Source organism: Sinocyclocheilus rhinocerous, unplaced genomic scaffold, assembly GCF_001515625.1.
Source record: "Sinocyclocheilus rhinocerous isolate Xijiao unplaced genomic scaffold, SAMN03320098_v1.1 scaffold494, whole genome shotgun sequence".
NCBI classification, from domain to species: Eukaryota; Metazoa; Chordata; class Actinopteri; order Cypriniformes; family Cyprinidae; genus Sinocyclocheilus; species Sinocyclocheilus rhinocerous.
Genome location: NW_015628684.1, coordinates 337,438 through 356,500, shown reverse-complemented (window position 1 = coordinate 356,500; position 19,063 = coordinate 337,438). Strand labels below are relative to the sequence as shown.

Genomic DNA, 19,063 nt, shown 5'->3' with positions numbered 1-19,063 from the left:
GCGGGAAAACCGCGGACTTGGCAACACTGCTTATTATGAACCGACCGCACTATAGCGTTTCCTTGGTTACCGCTGTAAACAAAGCAGAGTTGCGCTTTATACGGAGAAGAAAATGCCATTGCTATCGAAACTTTTCTCAAGACAGTTCCCTTCAGTGATACATTAATATAACCCCAGAAATCAGTAATGCATTTTTGTACTTATTTTACTGGGGTTTTTTCGGGATCTACTGGGACAGTGATAAAGATCTAAAGATCGCGATCGACGGGTTGGCGACCACTGGCCTACATATTTCTGCAATGCACGACATGAATATTTGAGATGCTGCGCATTGGCAACATCGCATGCCACAATTTATTATACAATTAACACTGAAAAGAAAGCAGCAGACAACTGAACCGATCAACAAATGGTGAGTTATTGTTATGTCTGGCCTCAAATTATGTAAGCAACTAGATGCTTGTTTTTATGAAGGCAGGTTTGAACTGAACTGCAAAATTTGCATATTAATGTGCTACATTGTGACAGTGAAATTCTTTCTAAATATGATCATTTTGTTGTATGTTTCTTTTTAGATGCTACTTTTTTCCTGCTAAAGTGCCAGTAACCTTTTTGATTCACAGGCCTCCCATCCCCCATACTGTATAAAATATTTCTGATGTTATTATGAAAAAAAAACTGCTTGATTTAAAGGTTTTTTTCATTAACAGAAAATGTGAGTACTGATATATTAAAGATGCGATTTAAATTTTTCCTTTCTCTTTGGAGTGTTACAAGCTGTAAAAATCGACGCGTTTCAGAAAGTCGGGGCATAGAGGAGAAACAATAATATACAGTATGTGGAAAATAATGTGTTTTTTGAAACTTAAACCGCATAAACACATTTCATTACACCAAATACACAAAATAATGTTCTTTTTAGCAACATCATATGACCCCTTTAAATGAATTAACCACAATTAATTTTGTGATTACACAAGTTTTCATAAGATTTCAGTTCAAATATTAATAACCTATTCATTAATATAAATTTTATTTACTAAAATATTAAAATATTAATAATAATTCAATGAAATAATTCATTATATCCTCATACCCTGGCTGAGAAGCACTGGTCTAGCAGCAGCATGATTTATCTTAACTACAGGATATTACCAATATTATTTAAAAAAATAACATCATACATTATGTTTAAATAGATGACTAGCTGATAAAAAATTGGAGGAACACCATTCTGACTAAGCTGTACTTGTTTGACTTAACCACACACTTTAGTAAAAATCTTACTTGGCCTTAAAAATATTATTCCTGAACCACTGGAATAAAAGAAAAGGGTGACACCAACATCATTAACAGGCGTGCTTGGAGCGTCATCATTCTCCTCTCTCCTCCTCATCTTCCTTGGCTTCTCTGGGTCCTCCTTCATCACTTCTTCCCTGTGAGAAAAAAAGAACAAAACACTGCTTATTCCATCATCCAAAATGCATTGCTAGAAAACAAAGATTCAAACCCTTGTGACAGTTTTCTGAAACATCTATGCATAACTGCACCTGTGTCTCCAGTACACCGTTTTGTGCGCACTGAACTCAGGGATGTCCAGCTCCTCTCTCTCCCAGGTGCACTGGTCATAGGTCAGATCTCTCCATTTGACCAGGTAGTGGTAGTTGCCCTTCTTATCCATACTGTGCACACACATACAAACATATATAATATTCTGACAGTCCAAATTATTCGTATATACAGTATGTCGTATATATACACAAAAAACACACACCTGTGATTGATTATCCTGTGCACTATCATCCACTCAGGCTTGATGCCATATCGGTAGTACTTCTCCTCCAGAATGGCGTATTGAGGGTCTTTGGCCCTCCGCTTCTCACTCTTCCCAGAATCCTCTTCTCCCCCAGAGCCGTAGTCCAGACTGGGCGGCTCGTCCATGTCCGTTTTCCTCTGATAGTTCCGGAACATCACAGAGTGGAAGATCTCGAGCTGAGGAAGGACAGATATGGATAGGGAAATGTCTGTATGTCCTTTAACAGTTATGTCTGTCTCATACTGTCTTACAACTGCACCTGTAGCTCTGTGATCCAGGTGCAGTGCCAGTAGGACTGTGCTGCGAGCTTCACAAAGAACTCTCTCTCTGGACGACCCTTCATAGGCGGAGGGGGCGGTGCATCAGGGGGTGCGTCTGGGGGTGGAGGGACAGGAACAGGGGGGGGGGGATCACCCCATCGCCAGTGCAGAATTTTTTGCACTCGCCCTTTGATTGGTGGACACTGAAAAACAAACAACAGAAGTTGCAGATCATATGAAATATTTCCACTAAACTAATCATTGAGGAATTTGTAATGCATTAATTACAAATTAAAATTTGCAAGTCTATTTTCCTGAAGTAACCTAATAAATTACTTAGTCCGCTCAAAACAAACTCTCAAGCCAAAACTAATTTTGCATCAAACTAAAATCAGCACAAGTAAACTCACTTACCTCAACTAAGCTCATCTTAAATCAATCCTTCTATTTATATACTTTATATATTATTTGATTGTGTGTATTAAAAATACATAAAATGCTATATATATATATATAATACACTGAACAAAATTATAAACGCAACACTTTTGTTTTTGCCCCCATTTTTCATGATCTGAACTCAAAGATCTAAGACTTTTTCTATGTACACAAAAGGCCTATTTCTCTCAAATATTGTTCACTAATCTGTCTAAATCTGTGTTAGTGAGCACTTCTCCTTTGCCGAGATAATCCATCCACCTCACAGGTGTGGCATATCAAGATGCTGATTAGACAGCATTATTATTGCACAGGTGTGCCTTAGGCTCACATTTTAGAGTGGCCTTTTATTGTGGCCAGCTTAAGGCACACCTGTGCAATAATCATGTCTAATCAGCATCTTGATATGCCTCACCTGTGAGGTGGATGGATTATCTTGGCAAAGGAGAAGTGCTCACTAACACAGATTTAGACAGATTTGTAATAAATATTTGAGAGAAATAGGCCTTTTGTGTACATAGAAAAAGTCTTAGATCTTTGAGTTCAGCTCATGAAAAATGGGGGCAAAAACAAAAGTGTTGCGTTTATAATTTTGTTCAGTGTATATATATACACACACACACACACACATATACTGTATATAAACGTAAATACACAGATGTAATTTATTCCTAACATTTTATGTATTCTAAATACCCACAATAAAATAATATTTTCACACATTTTTGCATAATTTAACAAAATTCCACCTTGACTGAAAATAAAATTACAAACATTCTGTTCACAACAAGTGATATTTACCTTGCATTTCTTTCTTTTCTTCACACATCACATGTCTCATATTTCATCTCAAGCATGCTCTTCACTGACAGTGCTGTCTCCATGGTAACCAAGTACACTAACTTTTGGAAAAACTTTATTAGGGCCAAAATAGTTTGTTGTGGTTTACTCCACAACTATGGGTCAGTAAGTCATTTATTTCACAATAAATATTGATATGGTTTATGTTTCTGTTAGCATAGTTTTAAATTTTAGTTTAAAATGTTTGGGTCTGAGATATGGGAAAAAAAATAATCCGCATAAAAGACACTTGAACACTAGAAAATATCAGTGATGAATGCATTGTTTTTAAGAGACTTCCAATACAACAAAAAGAAATAAACATTAAGTCCTGTGACATAAAATTACTCACAGTGCAGCGTGGACAGAGCCACTCTCCGTTGGGGATCTCGGGCAGTGGGGGGTTCAGGCAGTGAATGTGATAGGATGACGGGCAGGAGTCACAGCACAGCAGCTCTCCTCCATCTTTACACACGCGACAGAACTCCATGTGATCATCTTCTTCCTCTCCTCCCAGCCCTGCCTCCACATCCCGGACATCGTCACACTCTTCTTCAAAGTCCTCAAAGTCTTCTTCCTTTGCTTCCCACTGGATCCCTTCTTTCTCCTGAAAAAAAAACCATGCACTTTAATTACAATGAAGAACCCAAGGATGAAATACAGGAACAACAAACTGAAAAATTCAGTTTCATCTCATATTATATCCAAGACAACAATTTTTGATGTTTTTGATAACCTTCTCATATAAAAATGTGGAAAAAGTATCAAATGGTGTCTGGTTTCAGTTTAAAATCAGTCTGTAGTTCTGTAGGTTTGGGTGGATGTGACTCACGCAGTGAGGGCAGCTCCACTTGCCCTCAGGGGCTTTCTCAAGCTCAGGCTCAAGGCACACCAGGTGATACGCTCGGGGACAGGTGTCGCAAAGAATGATCTCTCCTCCCTGCTGACACACCTCGCAGTAGTCCTGATGGTCAGTCTCATAGCCATCGCCATCCTCATCACCCAGCACTGAGAAACAGACATACCACATATCACATAGTAACAGGTAGGTGTGCTCTGGGGCTCCGCTTTTTTTTACATGAATTACAGAGCTGGTGCAAACATATGCACATTGCTATGATCAGATGCTTTCTTAACTACTGTTTTCTCACCACTGTCATTTTTGTTGTGTGTTTATTTAGTTTTTGAGAGGAAAGTGAGCAGCCCATATTTACATTTTCATCTAAACATCGCTGTCAGCAACGTGGGCAGCATCGATATACAGCTACAAAGGTATTCAAACAACTTCTTACCCCTAAGCAAAGAAAAAAAGAACTTCGCCATGAGTATCCTTAAGGGTGTACATCCAAACCACCATGGGCGATTATCTTTTGTACTTACCTTAATTCTATAGTGGTGAACCAAGAAACTTTAAATTGCAATGAACAGTTTTGAAAAATTATGAATAAATTTGGAGGGGAAAAGATTGGGTAAGATAAGATTACATTCTTGTTTTCATGTCAAAAGGAGTTTTTTTATAGAATTCATACATCAGATGGTTAAGACATAGTTTTTAAAGACAGATCCAATACAATAAGGAAAAGTAAACGTCTCACCCTTTTTCTTCTTCTTTGACGGGCGACCCCTTTTGTTCTTCTTGACCCGTCCCGAGCTGTCAGAGCGGACTGAAGAACTGTGAACGCTGGAGTTCTCCTGCTCAGAATCATCCTCATCCACCTCCTCGCTCTGCATTACAACCACACACAAGATCAAACAGAACCACTGCACCCAACACACATTCATGTGCACACGTATTACACACAAACTCTCACCGAACTGCTCTTCTTCCTCTTGTTACCAAGCGCTCCCAGTTTAATGCGCAGAGGAGCCATTTTCTTGGGCTTTGGCTTCTTCTTATCTGAGACACGAGGACTCTTACTGCGTTTCTTAAAGCCAGGACCTGACGAAAACCAATAAATAGGCAATATTAAAATTAAACAGTATTTTGCATTAAAAATAAATCACTAAACACTGAAATTAAATGTTTAAAGTGCTTTTAGGTGTATTTAGGCATTATGAATATACATTTGGAGATATGTATAAAACTACATTTAATAATGTAATTAATTAAATATTAACTTCAAATGAGTGCAAAGGCAACCTTAATGTAAAAATATGGGATATGAGCATGCAGGGCTCTACAGGGCTTTTTTTTTCAAATTTTTACTTGGCCTGACAAAATATTCACTGGCCCTTCCACATTAAATTAAATAATATAGTTATTGTTTTTGTTGTTTCTGACCCATGCAATTTTGAGTTGTCATATATTGCCTTATTACACCCAAATTTTAAGTACAATTTTCAGGAATTTTGAAATTTTTTTTTTTTAAAGAAAACAAGAATTCTAAACATGGCTTTATCAGATTTAATTAAGTTCAGATTTCAGTTTTCGAACTGTATGCAAATGTATGCATACTTAAAAAAGGTAGTGCCTCATTTGCATATTTAAAAACAACATTTCAATAAACCTGTAATACAAAACAATTGTCTTAACGTACTGTGATTAATAAACTGGGGAAAGTATAGTGTTATCTATTAGTTACATTTTCTCCTTTAACACCTGTTGTGTCTTTTAAAAAAAATCACTGTCAAATCTACCATCAGCTGCCATCAGTCCTACCAAAACATATATTTTTGATGCTGTGGGTTTATATAACAAAATGAATTAACAAGTCCTGTACTGAAACCCATACAGCTGCACATGCTCTGTGACCTCTCACCTTTGCCCTCTTTGGTCTTGGCCTTGCGAAGTGGTGGTGGCTGAGGTGGAGGTTCAGGGGAGGCTGTTGCTGCGGAGACCTGCTCAGCAACGGCTGCTGCGGCGGCGGCTGCAGCAGCAGCGACGGCAGCTGCCGAGCCTTTAAATGGATTATTGGAGCTGAACTCCCTCCATTTGGCCCCCAGAATGGTCATCATCTTGGACATGGGGATTTTAGGGTTCTTCTTGGCAATCATGGGTCTGCAGAGGATCATATGTTTACAGATATGTTGCTGCAAAAAAACTACAATGTATGAATCCTCTGGTGCAGGTCAGTACCTCATGAACTGGCTGAAGGCTTTGTAGTTGGTTAGTGTGCGGTAATCTTCTTCTGTGAATGTGTGATCGACATCCTCCAGTCCCCACTCCCTAGCCAGCTGGGCCGACGTTTTCATCTCTACCGGCTGGAAGAAAGGCTTCATCATATGGCTGTCATAGTGTGGATGAGTAATAGATATCTGCCCTAGACTCCACTACATGTTAACTGGATCAGTAATTATGTGTGTTGTACATTATCATGGACATGCAACAGCTAGAAACACCATGTCACAGTTTGTACTTGTCAATCTTTCATAATTTCTGTGTGCAAGTGCGAGAAGAACCTCTGATGATGTGTGAGGTTTTTGTCTGCAAACACATTATATTGAGGGAAATTTCTTGCATATACAGTACTAACATCAGCTCAGCAGAAAAAAGCGATTCATCTTTTGGTACACTGTAAATACTAACAGCTATTATTAAATGTATTAAAGGGATAGAAAAGACATTTCTGTCATCATTTAATTTCAAACCTGTATGATTTCTCTCTTCTATTGTACATATAAGAAGCTATTTTGAAGATGGCTGAGGTGGAGGTTCAGGGGAGGCTGTTGCTGCGGAGACCTGCTCAGCAACGGCTGCTGCGGCGGCGGCTGCAGCAGCAGCGACGGCAGCTGCCGAGCCTTTAAATGGATTATTGGAGCTGAACTCCCTCCATTTGGCCCCCAGAATGGTCATCATCTTGGACATGGGGATTTTAGGGTTCTTCTTGGCAATCATGGGTCTGCAGAGGATCATATGTTTACAGATATGTTGCTGCAAAAAAACTACAATGTATGAATCCTCTGGTGCAGGTCAGTACCTCATGAACTGGCTGAAGGCTTTGTAGTTGGTTAGTGTGCGGTAATCTTCTTCTGTGAATGTGTGATCGACATCCTCCAGTCCCCACTCCCTAGCCAGCTGGGCCGACGTTTTCATCTCTACCGGCTGGAAGAAAGGCTTCATCATATGGCTGTCATAGTGTGGATGAGTAATAGATATCTGCCCTAGACTCCACTACATGTTAACTGGATCAGTAATTATGTGTGTTGTACATTATCATGGACATGCAACAGCTAGAAACACCATGTCACAGTTTGTACTTGTCAATCTTTCATAATTTCTGTGTGCAAGTGCGAGAAGAACCTCTGATGATGTGTGAGGTTTTTGTCTGCAAACACATTATATTGAGGGAAATTTCTTGCATATACAGTACTAACATCAGCTCAGCAGAAAAAAGCGATTCATCTTTTGGTACACTGTAAATACTAACAGCTATTATTAAATGTATTAAAGGGATAGAAAAGACATTTCTGTCATCATTTAATTTTAAACCTGTATGATTTCTCTCTTCTATTGAACATATAAGAAGCTATTTTGAATTATGTGAGTGACCAAACAATTATTGGTCCCCACTGACTTTCACAGCATGAAAAACATAACGTGGAAGTCAATGAGGACCAGAAACTGTTTGGTTACATTCTTTAAAATATCTTCTTTTATGTTCAGCAGAAGAGAGAAATCAACTTGAAACAACTTGAGGGTGAGAAAATGATGACCGAAATTTCATTTTTGGGTGTATTATCCCTAATATTCTGCTATTCTTACTAGTTGTAATCATGATACTGTTTCCATGTATATCGTAAAGTTGCCATTAACAAAAAAAAAACACAAAAAAAACATTGGTTTAAAATCTATTAAATCCTACGTATAACTAATTCAAAATGATCAAAATGGAGGCAGTGGGGAACACCCACTGGCCCTTGTACTTGAATAATTTAATTCTGTATGCTTGGTGAAATCAAGGGAATTTATCATGGGTTTGAACTCTGTTGTTATGCTGGAGCTGGTATTCGTGTTTTGTAATAAGTCAGTGTTAAGGTGATTCGTTTTCCTCTGGTGAACTTGGACCCTGTTGAATTTAAGCAAGTTCTTTCCATACAAATATATATATTTTAAATAATTCCATAAAAAATTGATACTTTAATCCTAGATCTGGGTTAATGGGAGTTATTATGTGAATTGTTCACCCAAAAATGAAAACTTACTGGACATGTTCTAACCCTCAGTTCATCCAAGATGTAGAAGAATTTGTTTCTTCTTTTTTGATTCAGCTTTTTCACTGGACAAAAGCAATATTATGGATAGAGGACTCCTATTTTATCAATGTTAAAAAAGAAATGATGATGAATTTATTACAAACACAGATTTTCACTTCACAAGATGTTAACTGATGGACTGGAGTCATATGGATTATATGCGGATTATTGTGATGTTTGCTTGTTTGTTTTTAACGGCACACCAGTTTCTGTGGCTATTTTCATTGCAAGAAAACTTTATAGTAAAACTATGTCGGTTTTTTACTATCTATTTTTGCTAAAATCTTTTTGCTAAAGACTTTTCAGTAAAAACTGTATTTGGTTTAATTTAAATTTCTTCAAAAGTGTTAACTGAGTAATAAATATTTTCGCAGAGCACAATCTAATAAAGCATGCTTCATGGGTAAGGAGTTTTGAATATTATGATGTTTTTATCAGCTGTTTGGACTCTCATTCTGACGGCACCCATTCACTGCAGAGCATCCATTGGTGAGCAAGTGATGTAAAGCCAAATTTCAAGTCAATTTTCAGCAAATGATTGGGTAAACTATTTCTTTAATGAGTACACTTAATAAAATTACCTAGTACCCACTAACTCCTTTTTAAGATTTGTATGTAATTATTTAAAATACTGATTTGCTTGGGAGAACTTGCTTAATTTCATTTGGGTCCAAGTTCACCAAAAACTAAACCCAAAACATGAATACCAACTACAGCAAAACAGTTTTACCACTCTAAGTTAGGTAAACTAATTCAGCTTTACACTTTATAATGAGATGATCGTGTTTGGTTTGGATACAGAGGAGAATAAGGAGAAGCAGACAACCTGTATCAGCAAAGCGGATGGGAAATAGCATGCAACTCCGCAGGCAGAGCAAGAGAAGGCATAGAAAGTGCTAAAGAATAACCTTTGTGGTCTCTTCGTGTGTGCTGTCTTCATCCTCTTTCTTCTTTTTCTTGGTTTTCTTCTCTTTTTTGTCCTTGTGTTTCTTCTTCTTTTTCTTCTCTCCTCCATAATCACTGGCAGCACTGTCAGAGTTCATGGCATAGTCCGGCTCTGAGTCTCTTTCTACATCACTGTCCTGCAAGAGACAGAGACATAAAACCGAAGCTTCAGAACAAACAATTAGAACGGTCACTATAATGCATTCATTAAAAAAAATTAACAATAAAAATTATTTAACTAATTTAAATTAGTGCAATTATCTTAATAATTATCTCCATTCAATGGGCCCTTTTCAGAAAATATTGACATACATGATTTATTGCAATTAAATTTGTAGCTTGATTAATAATCATTTGACAGTTTGCAAATTACTATTAAAGGGTTAGTTCAAAATTCTGTCATTAATTACTCACCCTCGTGTTGTTCCAAACCCGTAAGACCTTCGTTCATCTTCGGAACACAATTTAAGATATTTTTGATGAAATCTGAGGGCTCTCTGACCCTCCCATAGACAGCAAGGTAACTACCACGTTCAAGGTCCAGAAAAGTACCAAGATGATCGACAAAGTAGTCCGTGTGACATCAGTGGTTCAACTGTAAAGTTACGAAGCTACGAGAATACTTTTTTGCGCAAAGAAAACTAAAATAACGACTTTATTCCACATTTTCGTCTCTACTGTATGACGTCATCACGCCGGATCTGGGTCAGCGCCGGCACCGCCACACGCTTGTGTCATGATACTGTCGTGAACGCGCGTTCACAAGTGACCCAGTAGAGACGAAAATGTGGAATAAAGTTGTTATTTTTGTATTCTCGTAAGATTGGGTAAAGTATTCTCGTAGCTTCGTAACTTTACAGTTGAACCACTGATGTCACACGGACTACTTTGTCGATCATCTTGGTACTTTTCTGGACCTTGAACGTGGTAGTTACCTTGCTGTCTATGGGAGGGTCAGAGAGCCCTCAGATTTCATCAATATCTTAAATTGGGTTCCGAAGATGAACGAAGGTCTTACGGGTTTCGAACAACACGAGAGTGAGTAATTAATGACAGAATTTTCATTTTTGGGCTAACTAACCCTTTAAATAAAGGTTTGATTTTAAAAAATGCACTTCAACATTAAGAGAGAAAAAACGCATCAACAACATACTATTTTTTTGCGCTTGCGTGCTTTGGCCATCTTCCCCTCCTTGTCCTTGTCTTTCTTTTTCGTCTCTTTCCTTTTTGTAGGGCCTCGTTTCTTTTTCCCCAGGTTGTCCCTGTCCAATGTCTCACCAATGTCGTCTCCATCATCTAAGTGAGAAAGATGCAGGGAAATGAGAGAACATGCGAGGACTGACGAAATGAAAGTGACCATAATTCTATGCAAACCCTCTGAGGTATCTTTCAAATAATTTCCCACTTCAATTATTGAACAGCACGAGCGGTGCGTAGACCGAGACCGTCGCACAGGAAATATAAGTCATTCCACTTCTGACTTGAACTAAGCTGTAGGACTTAATGAATTAATCTCACAAACATGATTATCTACATGACCTAATAATGACTCTCCGAAAGCTATTTACGGAGTGAATTTTAAGACGATGATAAATATTGTATGCAGCGCTCCATAAGATGAGAATTTCATGTCACTGTGTTTGTTGAAGAAATTACTTTAAGTAAAAATATTTAAGGAATAATTAAATGATGCAGCAACCCACTTTTCTTCTTTCACAAAATGTTCAAAATATTTTTTCTTTAAACACACAGCCAGGTCACCTAAAAATGGTTAACATTACATATTCCAAATAAGGTAGCTGTATTATGACAATTTTGACACGCTTCCATAAAAGGCGCTTTGACACAGACATCATCTTTCAGAGGGGCAAAGTAGAGTTAAACAGCTCTAGTCATGTGACTATTTACAGCAGCCATGTAAAATCGTTCAGATCCAGTCTGTTCTTTCATTTAAAGCATACAGCTCTGTGCAGAACACGTGAACAGCTATTTCTTAGCCTGTTTAAATTCAAAAGTACATTTTGGTAATAATATTACCAAGTCCAGAATATAATTTAATATAACTAAATCAACCTGACTACATTAGTTGACACCAAATAAGTCATATAATAAGATAAGATAAGAAATACTTCCTCACGGTAACAAGTAGTACACCTTCTCACTTTTTACACTGTTCCATTCACCCTGATACAGCTTGTTTGTATAAATGCAGCATGTCATGTTTAACATCGCAGATTAGAACTATCTCCACTGCGCTGCGATAAACGAGTTAGATGTGATTGTGTCTTTGTTGCTGACGCGCGCTGGCAGAGCCCTTCTTCCCCGCTCGCTGCAACCAGGGGCGGCAGTAGCACGCACTCGGGGCTCGGTGATCGAGAGGCCGCGAACCGAGCTGATGCTCCCCTCGTCGTGAACTCCTGCACCCGGGGAGCAGACCACCAGATGAACCGCAGCTGAAGGTCGCGGGGTCTAGACGGGACGCGCGTGCTAATCGATTCATGCGCACTGTGGGAATGCGCGAGACAGCGGTTACGCACCAAACGAGGCCCCAAATATGACCACAAACATCAGCACAGTTGCAGAGTGACATAAAAGTTAGAAATAATAAGTTGTTTTTAAAAGTAAAATCTTACAAAACAATGCAATTAACTAAGCTTTGAGGCATTTCATGCTGTGTGGCGCATTGATCGACTGAATAGTGGAAACTCTTGACTCCTCACTATCTTGTTGATGTTATGCCATAGATATACATAATAATTTAGCGCTTTGTTGACATATTCCCACACTCAAAACAGCCCGAGGGCTGCTGACAGCGAACAAACTGGCGTTTTGCAAAGTGAAAGCATCGCAGCACACAGATCTCTGCCCTGTACTGAACCAGGCGGCAGTGGGTCGGGTCAAGTTTATTTAACGTTACATTGTCACGATCAAAGCGGTAGTCCTGACGCTCACGCCTCTTTAGATCAATGCATTGTCATATTATTCTTTATCTGCTCAAGTGCCACGTCTGTAACCTTCAGGGCAAACAAAAAAGGACATAGTGGCGGCTTAGTGATCCTTTGTCGGATCACAGCTGGAGATGAGAAAGCACCATCATATGACAGACCTGATGAATGACACAGACGGGACAGAGAGAGAGGGGGATCGGTCAACTTTAGCCAAACTCTATGCAACTCTCTGCCGAAATGCACGCGGATAAATAAAGCAAACGCCAATTTAGAGGAGCCAGACTGAAGTGTGCATTAGCGCAGATGTCGCTGTGGCAGTTTTAGGAGCATTCGCGTTTGTTTCGATGTGTTTTTGCGCCCGACGCGCGCTCCGCGGACTGTACGGTACCTGGCGCGGCTCTTGCTGCAGTTTCTCTAAGCGCCGCGGGCGAGTTTATGTCGCCTGCGTTCTCGTCCAGGTCTCCGTCGTTTTCTTCTTCTTCATCAAAATCTCCTTCCTCGGAATTAACCGCTGTGCCCTCATCTTCCTCACAAGAACGGAGAAGAGAGGACATTATATTCCCGTCGGTGACCCCGTTCCGCGAGATCCAAAAGTGTATTCCTTCCGAATTATGATATTTATTTAATATTCAAATCGACACAGAAAAAGTGGGGGGCGTTTTGGAATATTTTACACTACAAGGCAGAGAAACAAAGATGGCCGCCCTTATATTTATTTTTTAACAACCGCCCCCCCCAATAAGAAAAATCCCCTTACATAAAAATGGCTGACTATATTATTTCAGAACGCCCCCCCTCTTTCTCCTCCTCTCTCTCTCTCTCTCTCTTCAGACTCCCCTCCCTCCTTAAAAATAATCACATTGTTACTGGAGGGGGGCGTATAGCTGATTGCAACTTGTATTTCAACTCGTTTTATTGTGTGAGCTTTAACTCTCTGCTTCAGACTTGCCTGGTTACTGTCTGCTTTTTCCGAAAGCGCACGTAGTAACGCCCGCGCGCACTGTACGCAGCGCAACATGAATCTAACAAACATGGCCACCTTAATATTCTTTTAAGGCCCCCACCTTTGTAAAAACAAATCTAAAAAAAATAAAATAATGATAAATAAATAAATAATAAAATGTGGAGCGAAGGGGCTGATGTGAGGTTTGGCTAGAGGGGGGAGCGCTGCCGCAGCCATGCCCACACTTACATCATGTTGCATTGCTTAAAAATTAACTATTTGAGCTCAGGACAAAACAAAGCAAGTTATCAGAGCCGCCCAAAATAGAATAAATTATCAGGAAAATTAAATGGAATGGATAATTTTATATTTTTAGCTGCTGAATTACAATAATATTTTGCAAATGCACATATTGGATTGTGAAGTCCGGTGTGCCCACAAGCAAACCATTAAGTGGTACTGATGCAAAAAGGCTTTATCCATTTCTTCCTGCTTTAAATACAGTTTTTCATATTTAGTCTAATTTAGTTTTTTATTGTTTGGCTGGTATAATCTAAATCAGCGGATCTTAACCTTTGTGACTCTGAGGCCTCCAATTGTCAAAAACAATATTTGAAGTCACCTCAAGATATTTCCGGTACTTTTGCTGTGGAAAAAAAGATGCTAATTTCAAACTTTTTCATTTTAATTTATATATATATATATATATATATTAGAAGGTGCAATATAAATTAATTTACTTAAATATTAATATAAATAATCTAAATTATATTTATAATAGCAAGATTTTCTTTATAATATTTAAATAAAATATGATAATGTAATAAAATTCCAAAATGACAGGTGCAATAACTGAATGATCAATAACTGAATGTTTATCAGGACTTATATTACTATTAATGAATATACATGATTTACATTTTTTTTTTAAATTTTTGTATTTTTTTTCTTATTTTATTTACACACAAATAGTGATTTCTCAGCAGTTTCTACCTAATACTATAGTTTTTGAGCTTGGCAACTACAAAAATGTATATTTGTTATAGAAATGTCCATGACTTTTCCAGGTCTTGAAATCACACTTAAAATTCCACATAAATCCAGGTTTCTCAAGATCATAGAAACAGGTGTTGAGGGAATGAATTAAAACGAGAAATTTGACATCAGCTTACATCTTGCGTTTTAGCTGTTTGGTGCATATTTTGTCTTATTTTAAATCATTTTAAGCAATCTCAAGACCCCTGGTTGAGAACCACTGTTCTAGATGTTCTTTACTGTGCACACAGAACAAAAACGTTCCCAAAAAATTCATTAGACCAAGTACACGGTGCACAAGCAAATGAAACCGCTTACCAAAAAGATGCACGTTTGCAGACGTTAATGGCATAGTCTCATAAAGCAGTGATTAAATTGAAATGTTGGCTGCATTAAATAATTTCTGTGTACATGCATACATATATAATGCTACTTAGTTAGGGTTGAGAGCCCGCTGTGGCCTACAATACAGTAGCTGCTGCATTTCCTCCAAGCAATTACCATGGCAACCACCAGACTTTATGGTTCAGGGGTTTAATTATGTAGGCTGGCATTCATCTTTTTTATTCTGTTGCTCAGCATTTGATTGGATGAAGCTCACAGAGCTGCAATAAGATAACCACCGACAGGAATCGATGAAACACTGAACACATGAATAGTTGATGTGGCGTTCATGCTTCTCGCTCAAATTGGCTCGCAGTGGATGTGATATTCTAATTAATTATATGCCATTGTTCATATTAATAGCATGCGTTTTTAGAGTTCAGTGAGGTCGTCGTTGAAATACAGACATATGGATGGAGAGAAGAGGTCACAGTCTGGGCTTCCGCAGTAAAACTCGTCCTCTTCAGGGATGCCGTTTTCACTCAGGGTCTTGCTCATGTCCAAATTTACGCCATTGTGCTTCCAGGTGTAGCTTGCTGCATGGGAATTGTAGCGCAGGTATCGCTGGAGAATCTCATCCAGAGTCTCCTCAGAGCTAACCTGCTTAGAAAATAACAGCTTAGAACTATTCGGCTGCTCCAAATTAGGGTTGCAAAATTCCGGTATATTGAGGCCACACCCCCTGCATGCACCGTGGTTTCCTACAGAACATGAACAGATCATTTCTTAAATCCTGCGCACAAAATATCAAAATGGCCATCTTGGTAAGTATTCATGTAAATTACATGAATATTACAAAAAATTGTTTAACACTTCCATGTGCTGTGTGTTAATATACTGTGCAACTAAATTAGGCTATACCATTGTAAAAACAAACACACTGACTGAACAATTTTATACAGTAGCTAGCTAGCCAGTAAATCAAGATATGAAAAATCTAAGCGAGTTAGCATTATTTCATTGACAATTTATGAGGTATAAACTAGCACAAGCTGTGATGCTCTTTCTACCAGTTTTCTGTTATCATACAGAGGTACAGTACTGGTCAAAAGTTCGGAAACATTACTATTTTAATGTTTTAAACATTGCATATCTTTTGCTCATCAAGCCTTCATTTATTTGATCAAAAATGCAGAACAAAACAGTAATATTGCGCAGTATTACTGGTATTACAATTTAAAATAATGGTTTTCTGCTTTAATATACTTTAAAATATAATGTATTTCTGTGATGCAAAGCTGAATTTTAAACATCATTACTCCAGTCTTCAGTGTCATATGATTCTTCAGAAATCATTCTAATATGCTTATTTATAATCAATTTTGGTAACAGTTGTGCTGTTTAATATCTTTTTTTTTTTATTACCTGTGATTCTTTTTTCAGGATTCTTTGATGAATAAAGAGTTTAAAAAAAAGAAAAAAAAGAACAGCGTTTATTTAAAATAGAAATCCTTTTTAAAACTACACTACCATTCAAAAGTTTGGGGTCAGTATCTTTTCTTTAAATAAATTAATACTTTTATTCAACAAGGATGTGTTAAATTAATAAAAAGTAATAGTAAAGACTTATATTGTTAGAAAATATTTCTATTTTGAATAAACACCGTTCACAAGTTTTCATTCATCAGTAAATCCTGAAAAAAGCATCACAGATTCCCCCCAAAAAATCCAAAAATGTCATTTTTAAATTTGTATTAGTTTGCATGCATGTGAGCCTATGATCAAACAAAATGTTAATACTTATGTTTGTAGGCTATATATGATAGTTTTATAAATTTCCCCAAATTTCCAATTAATTCCCATAAATTCCAGTAAATTCCCGTAAATTCCTGGTAAATTTCAAACTTGGAATATTTCCAAAATTCCCCAGACGAAGTTCCCATGGAAAGTAATTTACCGGAAATTTTCCGCCCCTTTGCAACCCTACTCCAAATACATGTTTATTTTATGAATGCACAAGCATTCCTATAGAAAGACACAGGGCAGGAATTTGTCTCCGACAGGCCCATAGAAAGAAGAGAAAGAAGCATCTGGGCTGAATGAAAACTGCCAGATGGTTATTCAGCCCAGAGTTTAAGATGCAGCCTGGTGGACGCTGAAGCAAGAAGCAAGTGAATCAGTACGGTCAGTCTGAAAAATTGTGTAATGCCAGAGGCTTAACATTAGGTCCATTTCCTTCAAGCTGGAAAAGGATCAGATGCAAAGAGCGGGAGGGAGGACGAAATCAAAAGATGGAGAGGAGCTACAAAGCGATGGAGCAGTGCAACCCTGCCCTCTTCAGTATGCAGCAGTGCAGTGTAAGCGTGCAATTTGACAAGGAATGTGCTCTGTGCAGGCATTTTATCTCAGGAATGCTTAAAGGGGTCCTATTCTGCTCTTTTACAAAGTCTTGATTTTGTTTTGGGGGTGTACTAGAACAGGCTCTTATACTAGGTTGTTAGAAAAACACATTATTTTTCACATATTTTACATTATTACAACACCTCTCTCCGCAGTCTGGCACGAACGGCTCGAATAGTTCCTGTATCAAATGAAGGCCCGCCTTCTGAAATACGAAATGTGCTGTGATTGGTTAGCTGGGCCAGTGTGTGCTGTGATTGGTTAGCTGGGCCAGTGTGTGCTGTGATTGGTTAGCTGGGCCAGTGTGTGCTGTGATTGGTTAGCTGGGCCAGTGTGTGCTGTGATTGGTTAGCTGGGCCAGTGTGTGCTGTGATTGGTTAGCTGGGCCAGTGTGTGCTGTGATTGGTTAGCTGGGCCAGTGTGTGCTGTGATTGGTTAGCGTGTGTTGTGATTGGTTAGCTGGGTCAGTGTGTGTTGTGATTGGTTAGCTGGGTCAGTGTGTGTTGTGATTGGTTAGCTGGGCCAGTGTGTGTTGTGATTGGCAGCACTCGGCGCCTGGTCGGGAAATGTCATGCCCTTGCCATAGCCGCCTGCGAACTTCAGTGTAAATATTGCGTCAAAAGCAAATAAATTTGAGCGCGATTTAAACCCGGATGATTGTAACCACTCTAAGTTCGTCTGCCTTGGGAAAGCTAGCGTGTCTCCGACATAGTGATAACACTCGTTGCCTTCTCTAGTGCAGCTCAACCAGGTCTCGTCCCATTCGTTGATATTTGTGATATCACAAATCCCGGAAAATATGCGTTGTAGTCCAAACGAGTCGTTCGTTGTAGTTTTTGAAAAGTGATTTCTGTTCAATAAAATATCTCCTTTTGAAGTGGACTTTGAGCTTTGTAACTTTGCAGATCTTTTTTATGCTCAAACAGCAACATTACAGAATAACTAAAGTTGAAAAAGTGAAAAAGCATAATAGGACCCCTTTAAACAATTAATATGCACTTTTTGAGGCACAATCCTGAAATCATTTTGCAGATGAGTCAGCATCGACATTTTCTGCTCTCTACAAATCTATGCCAGGTTAATATTGGCCTACCTCCAGCCTCTGCTCTTGGGAGGTTAGAGTGTTGATAATGCGGATCCAGCGTGTTTTGGCAGACAGCAACCCAACCTCATAGCGGTTATCCTTCCACCACGGCTTCCCGAAGTCATTGGGCCAGTCAGTGCGAGGGCAGGGAGGGGGTGTGTGTAAAAAGCGCACCCTAGGGGTGTAGTATTTAATGCAGCCAGTCAATGGGTCAACATGGGTAAGAATCTAAAAAGGGAAAACACAACACTGAATCAACAAAAAACATCAGCTCCATAATCATGTAAAAAATGTTTGATCATTCAGAAGATTGTGCCCTTAAAGTCAGCATGAGATGATAATTGTGATTTTCTTTTCTTCCATTACTGTGAAGTATATCTGAGTGAAACACCTCTTCGAATGAGAAAATAATGTAAAGCTAGACTATTTTGTTTTTGGGAACTGACATTGTCATTTGCTAATTGCTGCATTTCTGCATTATTAGCATCTCTTGTGAGTGACAGGTTGCTGGTCCACATCTTATCAGAGAAGAGATCATTGCAACGAGAGGGGAAATTAATGTGTTTTTTTAATTTTTATTAAAGATTACAAGGGCACATTAAAGGGGTCATATGATGCGATTTCAAGTTTTCCTTTCTCTTTGGAGTGTTACAAGCTGATTGTGCATAGATAAGATCCCTGAAGTTGCAAAGACTAAAGTCTCAAAACCAAAGAGATATTCTTTATCAAAGTTAAGACTCTGCCACGCCCCCCTAAAACGGCTCATTCTAACACGCCCCCACATATCTACCACACTATATGGAAATATTTGCATAATGCCACCCAAATGTTCACGCA

General features: G+C 38.5%; 2 protein-coding genes across 8 annotated transcripts in view; both read right to left on the bottom strand.

Moving 5' to 3' along the window:
• The window catches only part of LOC107738011 (chromodomain-helicase-DNA-binding protein 3-like), a 56,360-nt gene extending 43,191 nt beyond the window's left edge, over positions 1-13,169 (bottom strand). For 6 of the 7 annotated variants that reach the window (XM_016549670.1, XM_016549668.1, XM_016549669.1 and 3 more), the window contains exons 1-10: positions 6,431-6,588; positions 6,114-6,352; positions 5,166-5,293; positions 4,950-5,079; positions 4,187-4,362; positions 3,707-3,961; positions 2,076-2,279; positions 1,775-1,992; positions 1,551-1,682; positions 1,346-1,436 (exon numbers count right to left, since the gene is read on the bottom strand). In XM_016549670.1, coding sequence (XP_016405156.1) covers positions 1,346-1,436; positions 1,551-1,682; positions 1,775-1,992; positions 2,076-2,279; positions 3,707-3,961; positions 4,187-4,362; positions 4,950-5,079; positions 5,166-5,293; positions 6,114-6,352; positions 6,431-6,576 — 1,719 coding nt within the window. In that variant the 5' untranslated portion in view covers positions 6,577-6,588. Of the gene's footprint in view, positions 1-1,345; positions 1,437-1,550; positions 1,683-1,774; positions 1,993-2,075; positions 2,280-3,706; positions 3,962-4,186; positions 4,363-4,949; positions 5,080-5,165; positions 5,294-6,113; positions 6,353-6,430; positions 6,589-7,271; positions 7,397-9,455; positions 9,630-10,645; positions 10,789-12,828 lie in introns of those variants that run through there. The other variant, XM_016549674.1, reaches the window with a different exon arrangement.
• A 2,005-nt stretch (positions 13,170-15,174) lies between these two features.
• LOC107738084 (cytochrome b5 domain-containing protein 1-like) overlaps positions 15,175-19,063 on the bottom strand; it is a 5,088-nt gene continuing 1,199 nt past the window's right edge. Inside the window, exons 3-4 of the mRNA XM_016549759.1 lie at positions 18,236-18,454; positions 15,175-15,402 (exon numbers count right to left, since the gene is read on the bottom strand). Of these exons, the coding sequence (XP_016405245.1) occupies positions 15,175-15,402; positions 18,236-18,454 (447 nt within the window). The remainder of the gene's footprint in view (positions 15,403-18,235; positions 18,455-19,063) is intronic.